We start from the raw sequence: 27376 nt of genomic DNA on the forward strand, positions 1-27376 counted from the left end.
GCACAATCTTTGGTGATTTGGGCAGTCACACTTGGGCAGTGATGGGCCTCCCGGGCAGTGTCTGGCTGCAGGAACAGCAAAATGCCACCACTGCCGCCAGGCCAGTGTGGCAGCTCATGCTGATGTTTCCTCTACACCACCGCCTGCTTCTGGGCTCAAACTGGTTGCAAACTGGTATGAAATGTGCCATCGTACATCCAGCTGGGATTCTGGGCGTGCATAAACACCCAGCTGGGGGTGCTGGATAAACAGCAGCAGGTGAGGAATGAGTAACCCAGTCTCTTGCGGTGCAGCACAAGGCACTTCTCCATCGCGAAGCTTCGTGCAGCCAAACGTCCGAGCGGGGAGGCAGGGCCCGCCCCGGCGGGAGGGGATGTGCCAGCCACGGCACCGCTCAGGACATGCGGCAAAGGCTGGTCCCTGCCTCCCACACCGGCGTGAGTCGCGATCGGCCCTGGGCACGGTGCCTCGCCCGTCCCGTGTGTCGCCCGGCACCGCACGGTCGCTGCCGACGCGCTCACGGGGTCGGGGCCGGCAGGGTGACCCCGGCCGGCAGGGTGACCCCGGCCGGCAGGGGACCTCAGCCAGCAGAGACCCCGGCCCAGCGCCCCGACGCGGGGGCGGTGCCGCTGGGGGCGGCGGCATCTCCCCTCTCCTCCCCTGCCCTCCCTCCGCGCCTCCCCGCCCTCCTCCGGGGCCGCGGCGCTGCCCCCTCCCGCCGGGGATATCCCCGGCCCCTCCCCGGCGGGCGGCGGCCCAATGGAGGTGGGGATGCTGTGCGGGCTGCGGGCGGGCTGGGGGCGCCGCCGAGCCGCGGACGCCGCCGGGCCGGGGCCGCGCTCACTCGGCGGGGAGCCGCGGGCAGAGGCGGGCGGCGCCGGGGCTCGGTGCGGCGGCGGCTGGGATGCGCCGGCCGGGCGGCTGTGGGGGCAGATAGCGTCCCGCGGGGAGGCGGCCGAGTGGGGCCCGAGGCGGCGGCCGCCGGGCAGCGCCATGGCGGCGCAGTGCGACCCGCTGAGCGGGTACCTGCCCCAGCCGCTCTCCGACCCGGGCTCCAACAGCGAGCGCAGCGCCGACTCGCCCGCGCCCGGCTCCGAGGAGGACTCGGCCGCGCCGCCGCGGCCCCTGCACAGCCCCGAGTGGGGCGAGGAGCGATTCCGGGTGGACAGGAAGAAACTGGAGGCCATGCTCCAAGGTGAGGGCGGGAGCGGCGGCGGTGCCCGGGGGGCGCGGGGCGGTGGCGGCCGCCGGGAGGGGCCAGAGGGGGCCCCGGCCCCTCAGTGCCTTGTCCCGGCTCCCCTTTCCCCGCCGGAACGGGAGCCCCGTCCTGTCAGCCCCTTCCCCGAGCGCTGGACGCGGGCCTGGGTCGGCGGGAGCCCCGTGGGCCGGTCCCGGCTCCGGACGCTGTCGTGGCCTCTCGGGCCGGGGCTGCTCTCGCTCCGCCGGGGGAAGCGGCTCCCTGTGCCCCCGGAGCGGAGCCGAGCGCCCCGGCCCCGCAGCCCGGGTGGCCAGCCGCCGCCTGGGGCCGGCGCGGGTGGTGCCGGTGCCCAGCCCCGCCGGGGCTCGTCCCGCGCCGCGGGGCTGCGGCTCCGAGGTCCCCGTCCCTCCGAATTCCATCTGGGGAAACATGCCGTCTCGCTCGGGCGGGGCGGTGCGGGCTCTCGGCTTTCGAGGAATAGCGGGAAGGGAGCCGCTGGAGCCGGGCGTCCCGGCCGCAGGAGCGGGGACGGCTCCGCAGAGCTGACAGCGGCCGCCGCTGCCGTGGGACCGGCTCGGCCCTTGGCTCCGCTTTCTCGCGGTTTTTGAAGTTTCTTTCTTTCCTTGAGGCTACATATTTTATCCTAGTATGTTTTGAATTATCTGCTCTCAGTGGGAGTTACGTAGGCAGCTTTTGACAAAACAGGAGTAGTAATTGCTGGTTTTGTTGCTAAAGAGCACATGAGTAAGTTCGAACCAGTTGAAGATGCTGCTGAGCGGGGTAATTCCCCCGGGGTGTTCCCGGCCGTCTGCTCTGAGGAGCCCGTGAGAACCGAGGTGAGTTTTAGGCCTTACAGTGTCAAATCTCAAGGTGCGTCTCGATCAACAAGAAAAGATGGTGGCGGTTTCAAGAGGGCGCTTTTTCCTTTGGAACTACTGTTTTGTAAACATTTAATGTTACACTAACGTGGTAACTCACATATTTGTGTACATTTTCAGAACAAACAAACCCTTGACAAATGTTTCACCTGGCGTGTCACGAGGAAGGCATTTCAGTCACTTACTGGAAACTTTAGGTGTTCCCTACGTGAGCATCCCCTGCCAGGGCACCTGCCTTCCTCCTTGCAGGTGGAAGGGAGGCTGTGGGAGCAAGCAGGGGAACGGGAGCTGGTGAGTTGGGTTGGTCACTGAAGAGCTGCGCTTTGACTTGGTGACTACAATGATTGGAATTTTTTTAATTGAGATGCTCTCTCCTGGGGGTGAGTTAATCTTTAATCAGTTAATACTTTAGTGCTAGTAGAGAAATCTAATTATGTAATGCAGTAAAGAGAAAGGAATTTGGAGAAACAGACCAGCAACAACTATTTATAAAGATGTGCTCATTGAAAGTGTCTGCAAACCAAAACCACATGGGTATTTCTGTGTAAGAAAACGTAGAGAAGGGTCAAAAGTTAGAGTTCTGTAAGAAGATGAAGGTTGCCTTAACTTTTTCCTCTAATAGCCAAACAAATTTCCATTATCTCATCCCTCACATAGTCCTTTCTTCTACTTCCTGAGGTAGTGAGCATGAAGGGGTAAACAAAGCTCCCAAGAAGAAAACAAATACCATATAGGTTGTGTGACCCAGTAGTGGCCAGTGTCAAAGCGTAAGAGTTTTCTTAGCTCCTTTTTAAAATTTTATTTCTTATTTTTATAAGAAGAATAAAGTAGCAAAAAGTATGTGAATGATAGTGCATAGTGAGTAAATGCAAGCAGAATACTGTCTGCTTTTTATGAGGTTGCTGTATGCCCTGTCTAGAATACATGTTCTTCAGATGATGGTTTGAGGAGGGTTTGTATCAGATAATTGTCCTTGTTGTGGTGGAAAGTTTATATTGGACGTGGAAATAAGTGGCTTTATGTGAAAATCTGAACTGTCTGGCTTAATGTTAATGAAAAACTGCTTATTACAAAACAAGAAGCAAACGTATTAGTTCTTTCTGTGAGAAAAGCGATATGTTTGTTAAACATTATCACTTTCTGTCAGTGTCCTCTCAGTTTTCTCTCTGTGCTTTACAAGTATTTGTCTCATCTCTTGCCTTACAAGAACCTCAAGCACCTCTGTCAGGGAAAACATCGTGACCCAGATCTGTAAGTGGTACCCAGAAGTTCATAGTCAGTTATGCTGCTGATTACAAGCCAAACTTGATTTTATTTTTTAGCTTCCTCTGCACTCCCAACCTTTTGATTGTCCCTGTCTTTTGGGAATAGAAGCTTTGACTTGCCCTAGTAGGAAAGGGACAATGGAAAGAAAGCAATGTGAGCCATCTTCAGGAGCGAACATTAGTCAGATAATTTGTAAGATTGTGTTTCCTATGGTTTCTAATACCAGATCCTTCATTGGAAGTTTTTAAAATATGCAGAAATTGCATCATGGAAGAGAAGCATCTCTTCAATCCAAATGATGATGAGTGGATTTCTTATTTCCAAAAGTTAACCAATTTTTTATGTGTTTTTTTTCTTTTTTTTTTTTTTCTTTAGGCTGGTGTAAATACAGTTTTTTGTTCATATTAGATGCTTAAATGCTCCTCTTCTGCTTTTACCAGCTACTAGATAGCTTGCTTACATTTGGTAAAGTTAGTGTTTAAATTATTAAAATTCTTAGACTATCTTCTAGTGATCACCACACCTTTTTTATATTATGGAAGAGTGTGTCTGTATCATCTTTAGTTCAGTTGTCTTTAAAGCCAAGTTTGAAAGAGCATCTGTTGAAGGAACTTACGAGATGTTCTTCATTCCTGCTTGGGGGTGCCTTGGTGGGTTGGTTTTTTTTGCTCATCAACATCTGTTGTTTACTGCACTAATTGTGAAATTAAGAAAAATGTTTGGGAGACAGAATATGCAGCAGCTCCATGTTTAGCTCAGTGCTTCTGTTACTTTTTGAGTAGCTGCTGTGGTTATTTTCATCTTTCCCACAGTTTGTTGGCAGTTTCCCTAGGGCTGGGGCTGCTCCCAGCAAGGCTCACCTGGGAATAGCAAACTGCAGCTCATCAGGGAACTGCAACACCTTCCTGTGAGATACAGAGTAACTGCAGTAAGGGCTGTAGCAAGAACTCAGTGGCTCTCTTTCAAAAAAGAGGAGGTGCAGGTAGTTTGCTAACTTCAGTTATATCCGAAGCAGAAATCAAATCTGACATTTGAGGTGTCAGAAAATTTTAATTGATTTGATGATGCTTCTGCTACCTTTTTTTTATCTCCCCCTGCTTTAAAAGAATCGTATTGATACTTCTTGAATGGTTCTGTTTGGAATATCAGAAATTGCAATAGCTGTGGTAAACCCCTTGCAAATAAGAACTGTTCTTCCCTTGTGTCCATCTTCTTTGTATGACTGTTTTATTAGTTGCACATAGATGATTGGAATCATGGCCCAATAAACAAATCATAGTCTTTACAGTGGGTTGTAAGCTCTCTTATGCCTCATGTTTTCATTAATTCTTTGGTGAACAGATACTTCTAGAATGTATTTTTTTTTCTAGGAGGCCACCATGAGTAAAACAGATCAGCTGTTCTTTTCAGCAGTGACAGAAGGTGGTATTTCCTAGTAGCCCAATTAATTACAGCTGCTCTACACAAATTCTGGTAAATGCTTAGGTGACTTCATATTGTGGGATTATTTACTTAGTGTGTGTTTCCGTGCCTGTTACCATAGGAGCTGAGTATTACTGTAAAGATGCAGAACAGTAAACTTAGGAAAGATGTCCAAAAAGTATAATCTATCAGCTGATGTTGCAGCAATCAGTAGAGGCTTAGACAAGTTGACCATCAACATTAAAAAAAACCCAAACCAAAGAAAGCAACGCCTATTTTTTTGCCTTGTGTGGTGTGTCTCATTCTTGGTAACAAAATGTTATGCCAGTCTTGCATTTCAAATAACCCTTTTTCTTTGTCATGTTCTTTAGCAGATGTAGGGGTTTTTTATGTAATGTGTGGTTTAAGCACTCACAGTTAAATAGTTTGACTTTATAATGCACTATCACATGATAGGAGTTTGCTAAAAAAACAAATCCATGCTGTTTTTAATAAGTCTAAATCTACCAATGGTGTGTGGGCCCATATTATGTATGGCTCTTTCATTAAAGAACGAAACTATGCTTGTTAAAATTCTGTTTTTCTTCACTGTTTTGTATTCTCTTATGCATCATCTTTTGTTTTGAGGACTCCCAAGGTAATCTTAATTATGGATCTAAAACTTTATGGCTGGTGGTTTTTTATGTTCTGTGTTTTTATTTGTTTTCCTGGGATTTTTTTCCCTTATGAGGTAATTCAGCATTTGCCTGACTATTTATTGATAAACAATAAACATGTGTTTACATGAAGAAAAGCACACACCTACATGCCCAGGAAACTCTGAAGAGCACTCAGCAGCACAAGCATCCAGTTTGCTCTCGAGCTCGTCTTACAGAACAGGTTGTGTTGCAACCAGGTGGGAGCCTTGGAAAATAGCAGTGGGCTTGGTTATGTCACAGCTCAGCTGGAGTAGGCCAGAATTATAGGAATCATGTCAATATGGGTTTATGTAGAGTAGACTTGATTTCTAAAAAGAATAGTGGATCACTGCCTACTTTGCAGGCAGTAAGGACACAAGTGCTGTAACAAATTCAGTAGGAGCAGTCAGAGCTCATTGAGGTGCCTTTGTGTAGCTCTGTCCCGCCATTGCAGCATTGGGTGCGCTCTCCCACATTCTGCTCCCTCTCTTTTGGTGCTCTTAGCCTGTCACCAGGAGCTAGAAAAATGCTCAGCTAGTAATGTCCTGCCAAAACAAGCCCTGTTTTTCTTAGGGGGAGGTGATTTAGATAACTTTCTTTACGCTGTTTAATCCAGGCGAAACTTACTGTAAATCAATTGTTAATTCCTTTGCCTAAAGGTCACCACCATTGTCAGATCTTGATTGTACTTATGCAATGCCTCTTTGTGATGCCTGAATGATAACCAGCTTTTGTTTGCTGATCCATCAGGTGAAACCTGTGTTTAAGCAAGTATATTTTCCCTACTTAATGCATAACTGTACTTCAGTACTTTTCCTATCTCTGCACTAGTTTGTTTCACCTACAGCAGATGATAGATCAATATGTGTGGCAGGCAAAGTTTGTGGGAAATGGAGTGGGAGGGGGAAGAAAAGCGCTTTAATTGGAATGTGCTAAAGAAGACAGATATTCTAAGAAACCTGGGCTTCTGCCGAGTGCTACAAACAATGGTTTTATTAGAGGATGGACCCTGAAGGTACAAATTTTAAGCAAGTTGGCCGCTTAACAGGCAATTGTAATGTTCCTATGATGGAGTCTGTGTAGGGAGGACAAGTTGTGTGTTAAATTTATTTTGGGGTTTTATGCTTAAATGGCTATGCAGGAATTACTGATATTCCTCTGGATTTTTTTGTGTGTTTGTGATGGTGGCAGAAATCTGTATAATAATACTGTGGTCCTTCAAATAGTGTACCTTGCTTGCAGCTGAAGTTAAAAATACTCAGAGTGCTGTTGATTTATACTTCTGTTTACAGTTCCCATGTCCCTTTTGGAGCTCCAAGAGTTGTGAACCGTTTCTTGTCTATGACCAGATTCATACTGAAATATTTTAATCTTTATTTTAATAGGTCCTAACCTACTAAACCTAACAGTTGCTTTTCCTAGAGGAAGAAAATGTGGGGCTTTTCTTCTAAATTGTGAGATTTCTTTTGGTGGTTTTTATTGTATTTTTTTCCTTGTAATGGGTTAGCATAACATATATGAAGACATAGTTGTGGGGAAATTGGAACCTTCCTAATAGCATTTACATTTGGTTTTTAACTTATATGTAGTAGGAAAAAAGTTCTTTGTCAGGTTTTCAAATCCCCAAAGTGCTGAATAGTCTATTTCTACAAAAAAATAAATAAATGAAATGAATTTGTGTGACTTGTAGTTCTTGCATTCCTCTATTAACAATTGTAATAATACCACTTTCTCAAGTTTCAGTGTTCAAGAAGTACAACGGACTATCATGGTTTGGCATGAGCTGCTGAGTTAAGTATTGCTGGCTTGCACATTCCTGTTGGTTATATTGTAATCTTTACCTCCACTGGAAAATATGTCCTATTTTGAGTACTCATTTCAGGCTCTTGGCTTTATGCCTCTCAAACAATGAAACATGCTAGTTTTCTTTAATTTCAAACCTCTGTGTGGAAGAACTAACAGCTTTTTAAAAAACATTTTTACAGTAGTGACCTTTGCTGTGAAGACTGGTGACTTTCATGAACTTTGAGCTTAAAAACTAGTATGACATGAGTTGGAGTTCAGCTACAGAAAATGCACACACCTAAAAAGCTATCTGAAGGAACGAGCACTTGATTTAAGGGTTTCTTCTTTAAGAAACTACCTGTTAATTAGTGATAGTTTCTAAAATAATTTTGACTTAAGCAATTCTTTGAACATAGCCTCAGCTTTTGTTCGGTATTTGTTTTTGTTTCTTTTCTCTGGCTCAGGCCAGTGTATTGCATGAAGCAAAGGAACTCTTCATGTTTTGGTGACTTTAATAGCTGATTTATGTAAAGATGTCTGCAGTGATATCCTCTTTACTGGAATAAATAGTTTCATGTTAAAGTTTTATTGATGTTTTGAAGGAGCACTCCTGAGTGAGAGTGTTATCTCACTAGATAATACAGTCTAAGGAATCTGAGTAATCAACGAGTTCTCTCATGTGTGAAAGCGGGTTTTGGATATTGCATGGAAAAACTCTTGATGTCTCTGCAGAAAAAGATGGGTGTGATGGATAGGGGATTGAAAACAAATACCTAACTGAACACTGAGTGTTTGAATAAGTCACTTTCCTGGTAGCATAACTTCATTTAATTTTCTGCTGCAAGCCAGATTTTGTGGAGCAGTTGCTGGGCATGTAGCAGCACTGTTCTGTCCTAGCTGTTCCACTGTGCAGCTCTCCTGAAGTGATAGACACCAGGACATAGAAATTGGGAAGGCACACCATGGGCATGTGCCTGCAGAACTGTTCCAGGGAAACCCGTGTGCGTGAGTACATCCCTGAAGTGCCTGATGGTAGTGCATGGGTAGCAGACAGGTGGAACTGCAGGGCTGCCATCTCCCTGAGGCTGGAGAGGTGTGATGGGATAGCTCTGGGGACTGGACTCCTTCAGTGACAGGGTCTTTAGGGTGCACAGAGAGGGATGCTGAGGAGGAGGTATTGCCTTTTATGCAGGGGAGTGGCAGGATTGCAGGAGCTCTGCCTTGGAGTACACCACCAGCCATTTGAGAATGCAGGGTCAGGCGTGCTGGGTGGCTTTACAGACAATCTGATTGGGAAGAAGCAGCAGATGAGGCCTTCAGGAAACTGGGGGGGATTCTCCTGTTTGCTGTTGATCCCCATGAAGGAGTTTAACCCTTCTGTTCTCTGCTGGGGCAAGAGCCTGGCAGGACATGTAGGAGATTTCTGGAATGCTTTCCTGACAGCTTCCAGACAGGGAAGTGACAGCAGGAACTGGTTTGCTGGGCTTTTGCCTTGCAAGGAAAAATGAATCATGAATGTGAAGATGGAGGGCAGCCATAGAGGTACCCTGGCAAGCTGAAGAAATGGACCAGAGGAATTTAATGAAGTTCAGCAAAGGGGAACATGAAGTGATGCACCACGGCAGAAAACTCTCACAGGTTTGGGCCCGAAATGCTGGGCAACCCTGGTAAGGCACATCAGGAGAGCTGGGTCCAGCCCTGGTTTCCCCAGTGGCAGAGAGACATGAGCATGCTGGAACAAATCCAGCAAAAGGCCACAACACTACTGAGGGACTGGAAAACTGACATAGGAGGAGAGGCTGAGACATCTGGGATTGTTTAGCTTTAATCTTGAGAAGGCACAGGGAACACCGTATGAATTGTGTGTGTCAGAGGATATAAGCAGATGGAGCCAAAGTCTTCTCAGTGGTGCCTTATGATAGGACAATCAGAAAAAAATGTCATTTTATGACTTTTCCTTTTTTTCTGAAAAGGAAATAATCCATAAAATCTGGAGACTTTCCAGGTTTTGCATTGTATAGTGCTGAAGTGAGGTCACTGCTGTCTCTTTTGGACAGCAAAGGAATCAAAGGATTCTTAACTACAGTTTCAACTGTTGAGATAAAATACTAAATCTGAGATTGGACTGTAATATTAAAAGCACAGTGTTTATTAATGTTTATTAGTGAGATAATTGAAAATACATTTTTAGGTAAATTCTTGGTCAGATACCATAATTAAAAATAGCACTTTGCAGCCTGAAGTGTTCTCCAGAGTTGATAAAACTGTGATTGATTTAGGCGTCAATTTGCCTTCCTCAGGGCACTGAGAAACATCTGCTGGGAAAACTGGTCTGTGTACCCCATCTTTAGTAGTCCTGGTAGGATTTGGTTGTGCTGGCCCCCAGGAAGATCCCTGCAATCCCCAGGAAGGCAAGAGGATGGCTGGGTCAGGCAGCTGCTGCCAGGGCAGGTCTTCATTCTCATGCAGATGAGGGGTGCAGGGGGCTGTGTCTGGCTGCAGGTGGTGGTGTTGGGGTGCTCTGGCCTACAGGAGCACAACTAGAGCATGTGGCAGTGTGAGTGCTGCTGCTTTGCTGCCTTCAGATAGTTGTTGCTCTATTGGGAACGGCGAGAAGAACGACACAGACTCTCTTGTGAGTTAAACAGGAGAGTTCTTCCTTTTCTTAAGGTTTATTACCTCAGATCTTCTTTTATAGACCGATAAGTGAAAGTACAGAAAAGTAAAACTCTTTTTGGTTAATAAACTAACACATCACCATCACTGGTCAGTGGGGTTCACCAGCCCTCGACCTTCTCCTGCAAGGAAACAAGAAACCGACAAACAGCACCTGCAAGGCTGTCTTGTATCTCTGAGGATTGTTTTAATTCCTCCTTAGGATTTCCCAGGCCACTTTCTCAGGCGAGACTGAGAAAATTATGCCGCCTGCTTTTCCACAGGCACTGTGCTCCCTGCCTTTGCTCATAGTTAGCATCCATAGATAGCTTTTGAATTGATAGTCCTACAAGGATGCAGCTGTGGTTAGCTGTGTGCCTCCCACCTGCTGGAGGTTTTGCTGAGGCTTTATCAGGGTTTGGTCCCAGGGGTAGGATAAACTAAGTGGATGCTCAGTGGCCAAGCGGTGGGAGCTGGCCGTGGCTGCAGTGGCCTTGCTGGTTCCAGTGGTGTAGTTCAGGGACTCTGTGCTCTGGATTACACTACATCCTCCTAAGCTTTGTGTTCTTGCTGATGGTATGTGAGCAAGCTGTGAAAACAGGACTTGGGAGTGCAGCTGGGATTGGAGCGCAGTCCTGTTATCTCTATTGCTTGGATTCTGTTGTGTAAACCACAGAAGGACACGTTGCTCAATTTATCCTTCCTGGAAGTGTCTTCCTTGCTCATGTGAGTGAGAACAAACAGGAGGTAACTTGTTCTTTAGGTTTCTTTCCCTTCAAGGGTGGAAGGTTTTTAAAAAATATCTTTGTAAGTGTATCACTTGTGGTGAGAAAAAGACAATAATAGATGATACATTTAAAAGGCATTAAGTTTCCAGTCATTCTGACTACCTCCCAAATGGCCAGCTGCCAGCAGCTGTGTCTTGAATTTGGCATCTTGAGATTAACAGTTTATAAATACTGTGGAGTAAAGCTCCTTTTTTATTGCTTAGTTTTGTTTTTTCTTGGTTTTTTTTTTTAATTGCCCTGGTTGATATGTCCTAGAACTTTAAGGATTAGATTTTGGCCTATTCCTTTAAGGGCTGTGAAGATGGCTTTCCCTGATTTGACTGCTGAGCCTCTTCCAAAAGGTAGGAAGCTGGTCAGTGTAGCTGGTGCCAGCCACAAGGCAGCTGCATTCCCCATTTTGATGCAATTCCAGGGCTTGCCTGGCTTGTAAAGGTTGCAGTAAAACTTGTGAAAAATACTCCTTGTGAATAAAATTGATAAATTTGTGTGGAGAAGATTTTTCTTGAATATTAATGTACAAAAATAGTGAGTCCTCTTTCTTCTTTTGGCTTTTTCCCTGTTGGTAACATGTGTCAATGCAAGTGAAGCATGAGCCATCCATTTTCATTTACTAAACTCCTCTGCAGGCCAGGCCTGGGAGGCTTTGCAAAATCTTCATTCCATTTTCCCCTAAAACTATGTAATATGAATCAGGTCTGTAAGAATGGCTTTCAAGGAAAAATAAGCAGCAATCACTGTGCTCATGTGGTTATTGTCAGGCTTGTAGTATGTAGATGCTATGGAATGTTTATTATACCAGGATTTTATAGCTACTTCTTTTCCCCCATCTCCCAGAAAAGTTTTTCTGGTTGGTTTGTTTTCCTGTGTGCCTGCCCAACTTGTTAAGAAGCTGTGGGTTGATTTTTTTTTTTATGTCTTTCAGTCCTTCTCTGCAGCTTTTTAAGTTGCAAAAATAATTTCTATTTGTAGGAGTTACAATGGCACAGGATTTTGCTCTGGCTGCTAAAATATCACAGAGGTTTTGAAAGCAAAAGACTATAAGCAAGGGTGCCAAGGAAAGAAAAAAACGAAGCCTCTTTCCAGATCATTCAAGTGAAATATATCAGTGTGTTCAAATTATGTACTTAAAAAGATTGAGATAATGTGTTTTCTCACTTATTTGGCACAAAGTACGTGTAAAAGCTTGAATGATTGTCCGTACTAGTGATGAGATGACAAGCAGAACAAACCCAAAATACCATTCTGCTCCTTGTGGAACAGCTCAGATCATGGGCTTCATCTGTTTAAACTTGGTTCTTGGAGAGGAATTATGCTAGATTTTCTTGTGAGGAGAACTTGCAACATTTTTATAATCAAGCTGAGCTAAATGGTCTCTAGTACAACATATTTGAAAATTGGTATTAAGCCAAGTAAATTTGGTCTGAAGGGAGCAATGCTAAAAGATAACTGGAGGGTGAAATTGGTAACACTAATGATTTATCCTGTTGTTTTGAAGCGCTGCTTTTGTTTTCTGGAACACGTACATATATCTGTGCTGTTCTTACCTCACACAGTCACAGAGTGGGCCAGGAAAGGACCACAGGGGGTCATCTGGTCCTGCCTCCCTGTTCATCCTGGAGCACAGAGCTGTGTCCAGCTGGGTCTGGAGTATCTCCAGTGAGGGAGACTCCACACCCTCTCTGGGCAGTCTGTCCCAGTGCTCAGTCACTGCACAGTAAGGAATCTCTTCCTCATGTTCAGATGGAACTTCCTGGGTATCAGCTTCTGCTGTTGTCCTTTGTTCTACTTTGCTAAATAAAGCTTTAAATTTTTTGATTATTTTGATAGTCTAATGTTCCATGGTGAGGTTACCATATATTCCAAAGTCTTAAATAGATTTTCACCTCTTCCTCTTTTTTGTGTATAGAACATTTTTAAATTCAACATACAGGTGATTATATCCTTTATACATTTTAAGCAAACTTTGGTTTGAGGATTCTGTGCTACCACTTTGAATTAGTGGCTTAACATTTAAGTGTGCCTTTTAGATTATTGCCAATCACTTTGTGTGAATGGAGGGCTTTGATTATGTCTATTTTGATTGGCTCTGTTCTGTTCAGTCTGTGCCTGCAGTAAGTTTATGGCAGTGGAATATACAAAATTGGTAACTTAAGAACAAGCATCTTGAGAGATGGAAAAAATGAAATCCATAATTCCAAAATAAATATTAAGTCCATTATAAGTGATGCCGTAAAACACTTCTTATATTTAGTTACACTGATGTCTGAAGATATTCCCCACGAGATTGAGAGAGATGGTGAGATTGTGTTCCTTGAGGGTGTATAAACTGGGATGCAGTGTAATTAAACCAGGAGCATTGTTGTAAGGGAGTTCTTGTGCAGGACATTACACTGTGGTAGAGAGCCATGAGTGAAAGATGAGCCATGTGCTGAACAGAAAGGGGTTAAAATTACCTGTGTTTAAAATCATTTCTCTGTGTGTGTAGTACTTACATTTGAATAGGAAAACACACGTATGTATTTATGTGTAATTGAAATGAAGGATACATTTGCATGTCACCCTTGCTGGGATATGGAAATCCTTTGATTCATCGAAGGAACATGAGACTTGGTCTCGCTTTTTCTGGATGTGTAAGCACATCCAGGGGTAAGAAGTGCTAGAGTGGTGAAATAATAAATTACATTAGATGGCCTTTGTTTATATGCAACTAGAGCCGTTAAATTAGCATTGATTTAAAGAGTCTGGAGGTGGAATACATTTTTTAAATACTGTTTTATGTAGTGGAAAAGAATCCTGATATGTCTTCAGTTGTTTAATTAAACAAACACAAGTGATGTTTTTCCTTAGTAAATTTGCTTTCGGAGTATGTATAAAACAGTGAATAAGAGAGAATCTGTCTCTAACCTGTTCCATGTGCAGAACCAGTGAAAAAACTTGATCAAATCTTTAGTTCTTTATAAGCAATTCCTTTTTTAAATACAAACATATTCTGCAGAGTTTTCTTCCTCTGTGTGGAAGACATTACCATCATTAGAATGCAGAATACATGAATTCTCAATATGTGTGAAATTTTTCAATGCACTAAACAATTGAACATGTAATGATGTTTTCTGGGTTGCTTAGCAGCACTCAGGTTTTTTACTTTAAGTGGTCTTCAGTGACATCTTTAGATTGTTCAGAGACTTGGCAGAAATAAAAAAATCATTCCAGTGCTTGAGACATGAGGAATCGTTCAAGCTATGGAAAAAAAGTGGGGTATTGCAAAGTTCTGTATATATTTAAACATTTTCAAAACTTTATATTCTGTGTTCTTGTAAAAGTTTGGGGGAAGTGAGTGCTAGAAGATTATTCTGCTGGATTTTAAGTATAGTTTTAGGTATTTATCACCTGAAAGATGAAAACTTAGACGACAGATAAATTTTATCTGACTGAAGTTTTTTAAATTGGTTTGTATGTGGAAATATGTTTCCTGTGTTTATGTAGAGTGCCAAGGGTTAGTGCTGTTTTGACTTGAGAATACAATACTAATCAACTAAAATGTAAAATGGTAATATATTTTTTCCTTAGAGGAGATCAGTTGCATCCTTGCAGGAATCTTTTCATTGGGTGTCTTTCCTGTTTCGCTGCAGAGCTTCTGTTGGCACTGCTTTCCCTCCAGGCTTGAATAGCCAGCAGAGAGTTTGAGACTGGTTTTAATAACGTGTTAAAAAATTAAGTGCTGTCAGCTTTGTGCTACAGATCTGTGCTGCCTGAGGCTGCTTTTAGTGTCTCTCTCTTCCCTGCTCCTGCTTTCTGCATTGCACGAGTTAAAGGAATGTTCATCCTCCAAGTGGAGCAGTGGCTTGGGTCTGGCCGCTCCAGGACTGAGCCAGGCGTGGGTGCAGCGAGTGGCTGAGTTAAAGGAAAGAGTTACACAACTGCCCCTGCAGGTTAGCCAGACCAGAGGGTTAGTGGAGGGTGTCAAAGCCAAGTTTTTCAGACGGATAGGAAATTTCAAAGTAGGAAATCTCAGGACCCAAGAGGCGAAGGGAGACATGACTAAGAAGATTATTAAAGTCCAGTAGCTTTGGATGTGCAAAGGAAGGATCTCCCCATACATTGCACAGCAGCCAGGCATGCTGTCAGGAGAAGAGCTGCTCAGTTTCTGTTCAGCCTTTCTTCTGCTCTCCTTCTATTTGTAGTGTCTTATGGGAGGAGAGGAGGAGGAACCACTCACCAGCTCTGTTCTGCCCCCTCTCAGCAACGTGATGGATCGAGATCCCTTGGAGTGTGTTTGGCACTGCTGCACCTGGTACCCAGACTTTGGGCTGCTCTGCTTCATGTGAGTGAGAGGCAGACAGGGAGAGCTGGGAGCCTGCAGGGGCTGAATGAACACAGCCTTTTTCCATTCTCTCCTAGATACCCTTTCAGTTAGAATATAGATCTTTGGCAGACATTACACATACAAGCTTTGGTGTAGATGCTTTGCTATGTACCTACCTAGGATGGGTTCCTTCTGTGTGATGTGTGTCTGAAAACAGCTATTCAGGGTCATCAGGCCTGCTTCACTGGAATGGAGTCAGTTTCCAAGATGGTTGGGATATTTGGGTGAGTTTTGTTTGCTGCAATAAAGCAAAGTCAGATGCCACAGTGTGTGTTGACTTCGGTATTAAAGATGTGAGCTGGAGGACCATGGTGTGGAGCTGCTGGTCAGGTATCAGAATGGATTTGCGCTTTTTCTAAAGAGAAGAGCCACAACCATAAAAGAATTTTTTCAATCTTCTGAATAACATTAAAGACTTTAGGAGTATAGTTTTGCATACAGCTGAGAAGTCACTTTGTAAGAGATTGGTGTTGTGCTGTTTTACTCATCTTAATTACTTGCAAATGATTAAAAATAATTGAGGGAATACATGTATTTGTAAAGTAGATCAATTTTACCTGGTAGTGTGAAGGTAATGGTGAACTTGGAGATGGAGCTTCTCATTCTGAAACACTTGAAAGCCCTCAGTACTTAGAATTTTGTTGTAATTTAACCTTTCTTCTACCATTTTAATAATCAAAGGAGTAAGAATGTGCTATTAACAATGTCTGAGTAATTTTATATCCTGTAAAAGGGATTAACATCAGCATAAGGGAAGACATGGTTCTCTACTCTAATTATAAAATATAATTATCTTTGTTATCACTTGTGATTCCCAAGTGATGTAGTCTTCTCAAACATTCTGCTCTTGAGCTATGTTTCTTTTAGTTCAGAAATACAAAGTCAATTTCTCTTTTGAGGTAGTCCATGAGTTAAACCTTATTGAATTTAAAGGGAGGGTATCTCAGCATTTTTAAGGACAGAGGCAGAGATGAAGAGGCTGTTTAGCACAAAAGCACCTTTTCTGGTAAGTTAAATAACTTTTAATTAAATTTTTTAATGTGCTCTACTGAGACTTGTTTGTTCTTCTGTAAGTTGTGGTTACTGCTGCAGGTGGATCCTGGGTTGGCTCCTTTTGCTCAAATACAGACTGGTTTGGGATGTTTCTGGCAGGAACCGGTTAATTACTGCAGTATAGAGATTGAAGTAGACTGAACACCTTGGGGACTGGTGCTCGAGCTGTCTCAGTTCCCTGGTGCTATTTTTTCATCAATGGAGTAGTAATAGTTTCCTTTTCTGGAGAAACCTCTCTGGTCTGTGGTCAAGTGGGCTCAGTGTAGACACAGTGAGAGCTGGTTAACATTTCACTGTGACAGCTTAGGCAACAGATTTTATTTGCTTTTCTAAAACAAAGTTTTTCTTCTGACACCTTAAATTTGGTGATTATTTTTCATTAAGTTACAGAAAAGATTTGTATCAATTTCTGCAAATCAGTTTTGCCAAGATTGTGGATTTGTGGTAGCCAAGCAGTCTCATGATTTCAGGGTAGCAACTTAAAAAGCCGGAAAGTATTTTATGGTGAAATACAGTTGAGCTGTAACAGAATACCCAAATTCAACCAAAATCAAAACAGAAGAAAAAAATGCAAACAGGAAATGTTGCTTTTTTTGGCAGTCTTAATAATAATGGCTTATGAACTCCAGAAATGGAGCGCACCCTCCAGACTTTCACCTCTAATGAATTCTAGATGTTTAATTCTAGATGGTTTGGGTTGGTTTTTTTCCTATAATTTTATGGTTGAGATAGGCTGAGACTTTCAGAGTCTAGTGAGCTTCTTTGACTGTAACTTCTGGCTGTTTACAATGTCCTTTCCTTCACAAGAGTAATTTATAAACTTACTTGCTTGTCCTTACGGAACTATCTACTGGTCTCTATGCCACTTAATTAGTGCTAATTGTATGCAATGCCTTATTGTTTTTAGTAGTGTGCCAAAAAAAGCAAACTATTGCCAAATCCTGTTTTAAAGGAACAGCTCAAATAGTTGAAATAGCAGTGGTAAAAAGCCAGCGTGAAGAAAGAAGCATAAATTAAGTGATAAAGTCATTTCTGGCACAGTAGGAAGCACAATACTGTCATGTTTATCACAAGAGCAGCGTGAATTGTGAAGATTGGAGCCACATCTGATGGGTCATACTTGTACTGCTGCATCTATGCAATAAACTATATACACTTGATACTTCTGTATTATTTTTGAGCTCAAGTTTAAGTGCTATTGATGGTTTGTATTGTCTTTAGAGTAAATAAGGTGTATGTATTTATAATTTTATGTTTTTTTAGAATACCTGTATTTTAGTATCAGGAGGTGGTGTTTGAATTTTGGGTTTGCATTCCTCTGAGTATATGGACTTTTTTTTTAAACTGGAAAAACAGACTTGGTATAAAAATCACCCAATCTCTGCAAACTTAGGAACTTGGAAAATTCCTAGGGATTAATTGCAACTCTAGGAAGACCCAGTTAAATAAAGTCAATAGTAGGAGGCTTTGCCTAATACTTATCATGTGTGGGTAGGTCTGTGTTTGCCATTTTTCTGCAGGAGGCATAATGCAGTTTATTCTGAGGGGATGCTTGCACTGTAGGGAGGATTTTTCTGAACTGGAAATGCCCATTTTCCCTGGTGGTGGCTGTGTGTGCTGTGTGACAGCAGGGCTGAGCACGGCTTCAGTTCTCTCTGTGGGGACTCATCCTTACCCTTTCTCAATTCATTTGTGATTTAAGATCCCTGACTCTGCCGCTATAACTTACTGTTTAACCTTCTTCCTCTTCCAGTGCAGTCTCCTGCTGTTTACTCTGCTTAAAGACTCCTGAAACATGAACTTTCCAAACATTCAGCAGAAGAACTAGAGCAGCAAGTCCTCAATTTTTTCCCTTTCTCCTTGGTTTTAAAGCTAATCCATTTTAAAGTGCAGAAAGAATGTATTTTTTCTGTTGGCTGCCTTGCACTGCACAAAGCTTTGGTTCACATTGTGGAACATCTTGAAATCTATATTATTGTAATGGAAGAAGAATGTTTGGAATTTTTTGTGGACAATTTTTTTTTTTTGAAGCACAGCTTTCTGGATGGTGAAGAGCAAAGGCTGTGATGGCTTTTTGAACTTTTCCTCAGTAGCAGGCATTTTCAAATACAAGGACTGCATGGTCTATCCTCACCTTTCTTTCTCAGGGAAATTATTGTTGGGTTGGCAATTTTGAGTAAAGTACTTAGCCTTAAATTTTCAGTTTTCAGTTGGTGGTACAGCTTTGTTTTTATTTTTCTCCTGGATGGCTTGTGGCTTATTCAGCATTATTCCAGGCTTTGCATAGTTCTTGCAAACCTGTGGGAATACTGACCTGGCTTTTTCAATCCTGAGTTGCTCTGTGTGATTAAAAAAGCTGAAATAAAGGTCAGAGTCTCAGTATATTGAGAACAACAGTTTAAGAGGTTGTTCTGTGGAGGGGTTTTTTGTTAAATTATAAGGGGAAGAAGCATTAGATGTTATTTTGGGTTTGTTTTATATATATATATATATTATATGTTGACTTTTTTTAACTTGTAAGTTAACTTGCAACTCTAAATCTCACCCAATACCTGAAAGACTTCTTTTCTGAGGACTTGGTAAAGCTTTGAGGAAGTAATGGAGGACTTGGAAAATGACAGGTTTTTCTGTGATTGTGATGCTTGCCTGTATGCATTACAATTTGTTGTTGAAAAATTACTTGGCTTGAAATAGTCATCAGGGAGAAAGTGAGACTGAGTTACAGTGTGTTCACCTCTTACATAAACTGTGTGGTTTTTATTGGGATGGTTTTGTTCCTGCTATTCATTGTTCATCATCTACTCCTATTACACATTTTGATAGAGAATGAAAACATAAAGCAATTTTTTTCAGTATTTCTTAACTGGATCTGCTTAGGACTAGAACAAGGCTTTGTTGCATGCTTTATTTTTGTTTTTAAAATGAACTACTAGCTAGTGTTCACTGGAAACAGTAGCCAAAAGTGGGCACATAAGGGGTATTGACCAATCTGTGCTTCAGGCTGGAGATTGTTTTTCACTGAAATACAAAGCTAAGATCCCCTTGGCTGTCAATTAGCAACAGTGCCATTATATTTTTACTCTGCAGCAAAACTGAGTGCTTGAGGCTTGGTTTATTGTTAATTCTGTTGAACATGAAACACTCACATGGCTTGGTTTTGGTTGAAGAAACTACTGATGGCTGTTGCAAACACACATATAGACATTTTATCATTGCTGGGCAACTAGTTTCTTTTGTAGAAAGCTGACCCCAGTACATGCTTATTTATGTCTGGGAATGCTGACTTTGAGCCACTTCCCTCTGCTCTCAAGTGGACTGTATTTCCTTAAGAAGGTTTGTAGTTCAAAGCCCCCTTGCCTGCTTGAAACAAAACTGTTGTTTGAGTTAGAAATCATGCATTTGCACGGCATTCTTGTTTTCCCACATGCCAGCATACAGATGTGGTTATTGTAAATTAAAAATACCCTGTTTGTATAAATGAACTGAAGTACCTTATGTATGTGTCTGCTTGTGCTTTACATCATGAGAGTCACACACAGGGATTTCTCAGGAGCAAACCTGGCTCCATAAATAAATAAAAGAGCCCTTTTTTCTGTATTGGCTGTCTTTATCATTCCTAGCTAGAATTATTCTCAAGAGCAATCTCTTTTAGTATTCCCTGTGTATGACTCTTGGCTGTGCTTATTTTAAAGACTTTTGGATAATATTTTTTCTTTTTGCCAGACTTCCTTGATACTTAAGTTGATGTTTTATGCTAGTTATTTATTGGTCTTTTTGAAAAGAACCTCATCAGTACTTCTCTACCTGTTTTGTAAAACAATCTTGCTTTCCTGTGGTTTCCAGCCTAACTTACCTGCTCCCATAGCAATCTCATCATTACTTCATTACCAGATGACACTTTAATATTTTTTTGGTCCAAAACCTGGCTGTAGTTTTGGTTTTATTCACTGTTGGATACGGAGAGTGACATTATACTTCTTGATTATAAAAGATATCATAAAATTGCTAAGTGTACCATGTTGGCTCAGCCTCAGCAGATCTGGATGTGTGCACTAGTTATCTCTGTTATTTATGATTGCTCCAAAGAACACCAATTGCCAGGTAACAGGGCAAATAGCAAGGTTTGAAAGTAGACTTGATTTTTCTCTTTGGTTCACTGACATTCCTTCCAGATTACTAAGCTTTCCATGTCACTTAAAAAGTGAGTGTTTTGGCAAAAGTTTTATGGAAGCATGAAACACATGGGCAATATTTATAAAAACTGGGTTATTTTGCAAGTGCAACATATTGAGAGATGTTACACAATGCTCAACCCATAGTGTTTATTATGAATAGGTGGTAATGTCATTCTGTTTTTGGTGATAAAGAATTGTTTTTGTATTTGGTACTGGAAAAGGTGTTGATACTTGACATAACACAGAAAAAGAAATTTACATAAACGCTTGCAGAAAAGATCCAAATTGAGTAACACTGAGCAAAAATGGTAAAACAGTCCTGAAAACAGCATTGCATCGAATCAGCTGCACTAACATCTTGCTATTTAAGCCTCTTTTTGTTTGCAAAAATATGATATTTCTTGAGCTAAAGCCCCCACGCAGGAACTGGAGGCAGAAGTGGGCCAAATATTAGTTCCTTACTTGTTATTGTTTGTTTTTCTAGATTTTGGCAGAAATTGCACATTCTTTGTTTTAATTTTTCACTTCCTCACACTTGACGTTTTATATCCTTTAAGTTTACAAGTTTCTTTCCAGTTTATTTTGCATGAGCTTAAAGGGTTTTGTATTGTATCAGCTCTTCTAAGCAGGACTCTCATGCGTCTTGAACATAAAAAAGGGGAATTTAATTTCAAAAATAATCAAAGTTTCTAGATAAATGAGTTGTGTTATTCAGAATTACAGTTGTCTAACCACAAAACAATGCTTTCTTGTTTATTTGTGGTCATTAATTTAGCTTAAGCATTTCCTGCATTGTATATACAAGGTTGTGTAAATGCAGCTTTGTAGAATTTTCCTGACTTATATATTTCTTATAAACAGCAGTTGTAGAAATAGCTTTGAGTCCATAAAAATACAAATTAGATAGCAGGGGGCCAGATGCAAGTCTTTGAGAACGTACACTGTAGTCAGTGATTTGCTTGTGCTTGAAAAGAAAGGAATCTTAGGATTTGAGTAACATATTTTGGGCCTGTTTGTGTAGGCAACATAACTTCAGCTCCACTTCCTGCCCGGTCCTTAAACGCCTCGCTCGGTTTCATAAGGTTTGAATAAAAGTTTCAGCAGCCCACAAAGGCTGGCTTTCAAGTCTTGGTGCACACACTCCTAAGTGTTTATTTAGAGTTATTCTTATGCCCACAGCAGTGTTGGGATAGGTTTGAGCAGTCCAGGTGTCCACTGGGGGTTTTACCCCTCTGCAGGGTTGCTTCCTGAGTACTGAAAAGTGCAGATGAAGATTTCTCTCCCCTTGCAAGTGTAGCAGTTCAAAGGTGTTGCCAGGACTTGGCAGTCCCTTGGGAATGTTTCAGCTAGCCTGTGGCAGGACCTTGCCTGTAGGAGGTGGAAATCACAGGGAATCCAGTGGTTAAAGCAGCTGGATTTCTAAAGACTCGTCTGTTTAGAGATTTGGGGTGGAGGGAGCTTTGCATTTCTGTACATCTCCCCCGTTAGCCAGAAGACATAGCTTGGAAACCAAGAAAAATTAACTTGAGCATGTTAATATATATGGAAGCATGGACCAAAAATGCATACAGGGTTTGATGGCTGAGCTATAAAACTGTTGCTAATTGTTATTCCTAGAAGATATTTATTTTTATTGAAGTACTGCAAAATTTGCATCCTGGACTAATTTAGTTTTGGGAGGAGTCCCCATGTGAAGTGGGCTAGCAGCCTAGATCAGTGCTTTAAGGTGAAGGGGCAGTTAAAACTTCTCATCCATGAGTAGCCTTTAGTGATGTGTGCTTCCAGCATGTCTGTGTTCAATTTCAGAAAGAGCTTTGGGATCTTTGAGAGACAAATCTCAATGGCATTGAGGTATTTGAATGAGTATCATGGTATGTTCTGCCAGATAAGATTTTGGTTTGGGTTTATTTTAACCTTTAGGTGACTAACTTGTGGTCTCTTTCCTTTGACTCTGTCATACACAGCCTGAGCTCAGTTTCACAGTGCTTCAGCCATCATGCTCACATCACTGGAGTGTAAAGCACTTCACAATGAAACAGTAATGAATCTGTGACTTTGGTGCTTGCTTGTGTAACTTGAAATTCCACTTGAATATACCTTGTTTGGGTAAGAATACTCAGGTTTTCTGAAAGAGTATATAGCAAATTAAATTCAGCCATCAGCATTATTTATCCTCCTGTTGTTCAGCTCCTTTTCCACTGTAGAGAAAATTGTAATTATTTACAAATAATTGTTATTGTAGTTATTGGTGTTTATTAATGAGAATTTTTTAATGAGTTAATGAAAATTTTTATTGCCGTTATTGATGAAAATTAACAAGAAATAGACCGTGGAAGAATATAATTATTGTTTACCTGAATTTCACAAGGATTTATTATCATTCAGTGAACTTTTCATAGATGATGATTTACTTGGAAAAACTTAGGATAAAAAGAAATGCTACAAGTAGAAGTGCAGAATTTCTTGTAGGGTTGTATCTTTTTGCCCAGAAGAGACCTTCTCCTGGTGCTAGCTCAGAGCACTGTTTTTGTGGATACATGCATCTGCTATGTCTCAGTTCAGAACTGTTTATATCTGTAGTGCTGCCTCAGTGAAAAAGCAGGTAGGATTTCCCAGGTGGAGTAATTTCACTTAGGAGATTAAAACAAATGTATCTGGTTTAATTTATTTTTGTTTAACACCCTAAAATCAGAATGGCTTTGCTTGTCTTAAGGTAGCTGTCCTCTTTTTTTGCAAAACAGTCCACAATTCTAAATTACAAGCTAATAAATTATTCTTAACTCCCTATGCAGTCCACATCTAATGTGGCATGATTGGAGCTGGTATGGATGGCAAGCTTCTGGCAAAATATTACCACTGTAAACACGTGCAGGCTTTTATCTTACTGTAAACTGTGTCTAGAAATCCTGATTATACAGCCTGACATTCTTGATTTGCTGTGAATGTGTATGTTTTTGTTTACATGCATGCATATAAATGGAATAATTTAATGCTTTGGCAGCTGTATATAGCAGTTGTGTTTTTTTAATATGAGGACTGTTCATAAGAAAAATTCATGTAGATGATGAAAATGTGGACATACAACCAGCTGTGAAAATAAAACTTGTTCACCTTTACCAGAAGGGTCTAGACTTCTGTTGTGCTTTGATCTTCTTACCTAAACAATTACTTCATTTCCTTAGTTTCTTAATAGCAGAAAGATCTTGGTGTTGTGAGTAAACTTGAGTTTGGCTAAGTAGCTTATATCTGTCACATATTTCTGTGCTGATACACAGTTTGGATTTCTTGCCTAGCAGGTGCATGGAAAAATGGGTGACAAGTTGGTGCACATTTTGTTGTGGTGACACACAGCTTTAAACCGGGTGAATTTACTTCCTCTGCTTCCACCCTTTGGGGGGATCCATTCCACTCTCTCTTTACAAATCTGCTTTGTAATTTTCTCAGTGATATCACTTGAACAAATTATTTTGGTTCTTGGGTCAAACTGATGAACTTGCCTTCTTCAAATGCCATGTAGATTATGATGGTGTCCAAGAATGGACACCAGTTTTTTCCTGGCATTATTTGGCATCATTTGCACCAAAGATGGCACCATCTTTTCCTGTCTTTAAAGTTATTAATCGAGACATACAGTGTATTTCTGAAAATGGGGTTAAGTGTGATTTTTACCTTTGTCTCCTTTTTTTTTTTTTCATATGTAAAAATTCATTTTTACAGAATGTATCTGTGCCTTGCCCCAGTGCTTATGCCTGTGCTTACTTGAATTTGTTTAACTTATGCTTTTCTTCTTGGCTTTTTAAACTTTTTGTCCTTTGCTACTTAATGCTGGTTTATAGCTCAGTTGTCCTTCTCATGAGCTGTTTAAGTGGGTTTACATTCTTCTGTATGTAAATTTAAACTGGTGCTTTTTGTTGGGGGGGGGGATAAAAGATACAAAAAAGATCCAATTTACTTTTTGCAAATAGTCAAGCCAGTAGCTCAGGTGGGCACTGCTTCAGTAGTACTGTCAGTAGTCTAACGTAGTACAAATTTAGTGTACAAGAGTGACTCTCAATTTTATCCTGAAGTGGATATTGACTGCTCTAAACTCAACAGCCCTCTGCTAGAATTCCTCTATTGTCATATGTCTTAGAACCTGGAATTAAAATATAGCAAGAAGCCCACATTGGATTTCTATCTGGGGAAGAATTTACATCTAAGGCGATCAGTGTATTTTGAAACTGATGAATGCAAAATAGAAGATGGCAGACATTCCAAATTCTGAGGTTAAGGGAAAAGGAGATGCCAAACAGCTTGGGTGAGTGGATTTGCAAGTGTTACCAGCTACATGGACCTGCAGGAACAGGAGAATAGATGCCTAGAAAAGGGTTCACAACATGTCATTTAAAAACTGAGGCTGTTGGGTTTTCTCTTCTGATACAGACAGAAATTAAGAGCGAGTGGGTTTTGAACAGAAAAAGGAAACTCTTGTTTTGTTCTCCAATATTCCAGTTTCCTCCAGGAAGCTGGAGAATGTAGGGCTAGTTGAATTTTAGAAAAGCAGGAGACTTTGTAATTCCAAATAATGTTGTTTTTTTTTTGTCCCTGTGAAATGTATTCCAGAATCTTGTTCAGCATAATGGGTCCAGATACAGGCGGTGTCTCCTTACTGTTGGAAAAGGCCTTTGAGCTCAGTGTTTAACCTGCATTGCAACAGACTTAAACTGGTTTCCTGTATAAAGCTTTGTCTTTGACTTAATCTTGGCTTCTATCCTTTAGCTCCACATCTGTGAATGACTCATAACAAGCAGGACCATCAGAAAAATATTGTGTACATTTTTATCCAAGTCTGTAGGGTTTTTGTTTCTAATTTTTTTACAGCCTTGTAATTTCTCCCCTCCCATGCAATGAGTTATGCAGTATCTATATTCATACCTGGTAAGAAAAATGGTTGGGCATTGAGGGAAAGTTGAATGCTAAATAAATAGAAAGAATATCCCCAGCCATCAATCTGCTGAGAGCAGAGCTTTTGTATTTGGCAGTTATCCTCTGTCAGCCCCCAGGGCACTTCTGATATTATGATTTTCTTTCCTCCTGTAAACAGCAAGTCCTGTTAAATGGATACTCTGGCTTGGGGGCAGAGTTGGATCTGTCAGGCACTGGCAGCAAGGGAGGTTCTGCCTCCTGAGGCACTCAAAGACTTTTTTTCTTTCGCTGTCACATCCAGTGACTCAAGGCAGTCCCACTGCAGAGCTTTTTGGAAAAATGCCAAGCTTTACATCTCTTATTTCTCCTGCCCTTCCTTGAATGCTTTGGCCCATTTTCAGATGTATGACAGCACAGAGGCAGTTCACTCAGCTGTCCTGTCCCTTCTGGAGTGTTTACAGTGGCCACACTGAAGGGAAGGAGCAAAATGCTACACCCTGGGTCCTTGTCTTCCAGGTTTTTATTTCAAATGTTTTCCTAGGGAGCCACAGTACCCATATTTAGTGCAGGTTATGTGCATGGCAGCTCATGTACTAATAGCAATGGGGGAGTCAACTGAGGCAGGCAAGGTGAAAGAAGGGCTGGAATGGCCTCATCCAGTCACAGTGTTTTGGTCTCTTCCCTTGTGTCAGGGGGGAAGCCTAGAGTAGTGAACAAATGAGCTGCTGGCATAAATATTCATAATATTTATTGCTGTGCAGAGAAGTATTTTATAACAGCAGTATGGCATGTTGATGAGATTTTCCTGCAGCTGCTAGAGCTGCCCATCTCCAGCTGTCTCCTCCAAAACTGCCTCTCTTTGGATAACAGGGCAAGGGAGCATCCGAGCTGTGTTTGAAGTGGGAGAGTGTTCTCGCAGCCTTCACGGCTGGCTGCTGAGTGATGCTGTCAGATTTTGACTACAAAGGATTTGGATCAAACTTACACAATGTGAAATTTTTTTTCTGGCCAGCCTATCATTTTGGCTACAAAGTTCCAGATTTCCTGGAAAACTGAAATGCTGAAAGGCCTGTTTGAAGGTAAGGAGGCAATTAACCAACTCCTTGTTTAAAATAGTAGAAGGCAAGGCACATCACCTTTCCTTTACACATCTCGGTATATGTGATGCTTTTTGGATGTGACTGATAAGTTTGCATCTCTCAGGGAGCTGCTTGGCAAAGAGTGAAGGAAGACTGAGGTCACAGATGCTTAATTTTTATATACATAGGCAGCAAAAAAGCTTTATAAATATGAAAGTCATAGAATTGTTTTCTTCCCTTTTTATTACTGTCTCCAGTATCATTTCAAAGATGTTTTTCTCAAAACTGGGCTAGATACTTGAGGAGCTGCAGTGCTTGAATGTACTTAATGTAAGGTTTTAATCAAGTTCCACTCATGCTGATAGCAATGGTTCTTAACAAAGCTGTCTCATAATTGACTTTTTGATAGGCTCACTTGTAAAAAAGTGATTATAAGTAGCACAGATGGAAATTTTCTGTCTTAAGAGGACCTAGAAGTAGGGTGTTCAACTTGGCAGTTATTTAGGTGTCAAAAAGGTATCTGCATCCACTGATTAAAATGGAACAAAAATGTAGCTTGGAATTAAAAATTTGGGGATAATAGTGGAGTTACTTGATGAAAAATCATCAAGTCTTTTTCTTGGAATTCTCATCTTCTATCCCACAACCTAGCCGCTGGGTATACTGTTTGCATGGATATATATCTCCTTTCACAGTACTGTCAAAGTGGTTACAAACTTGAAATGGGAAACTTGTGTTGGTTTGAGACTCCTTACACTTTCAGGAAATCCTAAATGAAGTTATGCTTTGTTTGGTTTTGTTTTCCTTGTCGACTTCTGTTCAATTTTATTAGTTAAGCTATTTCCAAGAAGCCCTCTGCTGATCCTAGAAGCTGGGCCGTGGATTTAGTCTCTGTCAGTCATGGGAATGAACACTTCAGTAGGGCTTGGAAAATTTGTTTGGAAGTGTAAGCTGGTATATCTTTTGTAGGAAATAGCAAAAGTCCTTGAGTGCATCTGAAGGATGGTATAGGAGACTTCCAGGAATGTTTTACCCTGTTAGAGATGATGGAGCATTGGTGGCTCTAACAGTGAGCAAGTGGCAGCTAGCAGAGTGGTTCTAACCAGGTAATACAGTGCTGACAGCTACTCAG

The 27376-nt window shown here is 41.6% G+C and overlaps 1 protein-coding gene across 6 annotated transcripts in view; it reads left to right on the forward strand.

The window, feature by feature from the left end:
- The first annotated feature begins 106 nt into the window (after positions 1-106).
- Positions 107-27376, forward strand: part of BICC1 (BicC family RNA binding protein 1) — a 93071-nt gene continuing 65801 nt past the window's right edge. Inside the window, exon 1 of one of the 6 annotated variants that reach the window (XM_086899697.1) lies at positions 107-258. Coding sequence is in view for 4 of the 6 variants with exons in the window: in XM_086899691.1 (XP_086755817.1) it covers positions 760-1195 (436 nt within the window). In the remaining 2 variants the exon portion in view is untranslated. Of the gene's footprint in view, positions 259-759; positions 1196-1619; positions 2035-2135; positions 2457-6333; positions 6457-10635; positions 11011-27376 lie in introns of those variants that run through there. The other 5 variants (XM_086899691.1, XM_086899696.1, XM_086899692.1 and 2 more) reach the window with 5 other exon arrangements.

This window comes from Cyanistes caeruleus, chromosome 8, assembly GCF_971803275.1.
Source record: "Cyanistes caeruleus chromosome 8, bCyaCae1.hap1.1, whole genome shotgun sequence".
Lineage (NCBI taxonomy): Eukaryota > Metazoa > Chordata > Aves > Passeriformes > Paridae > Cyanistes > Cyanistes caeruleus.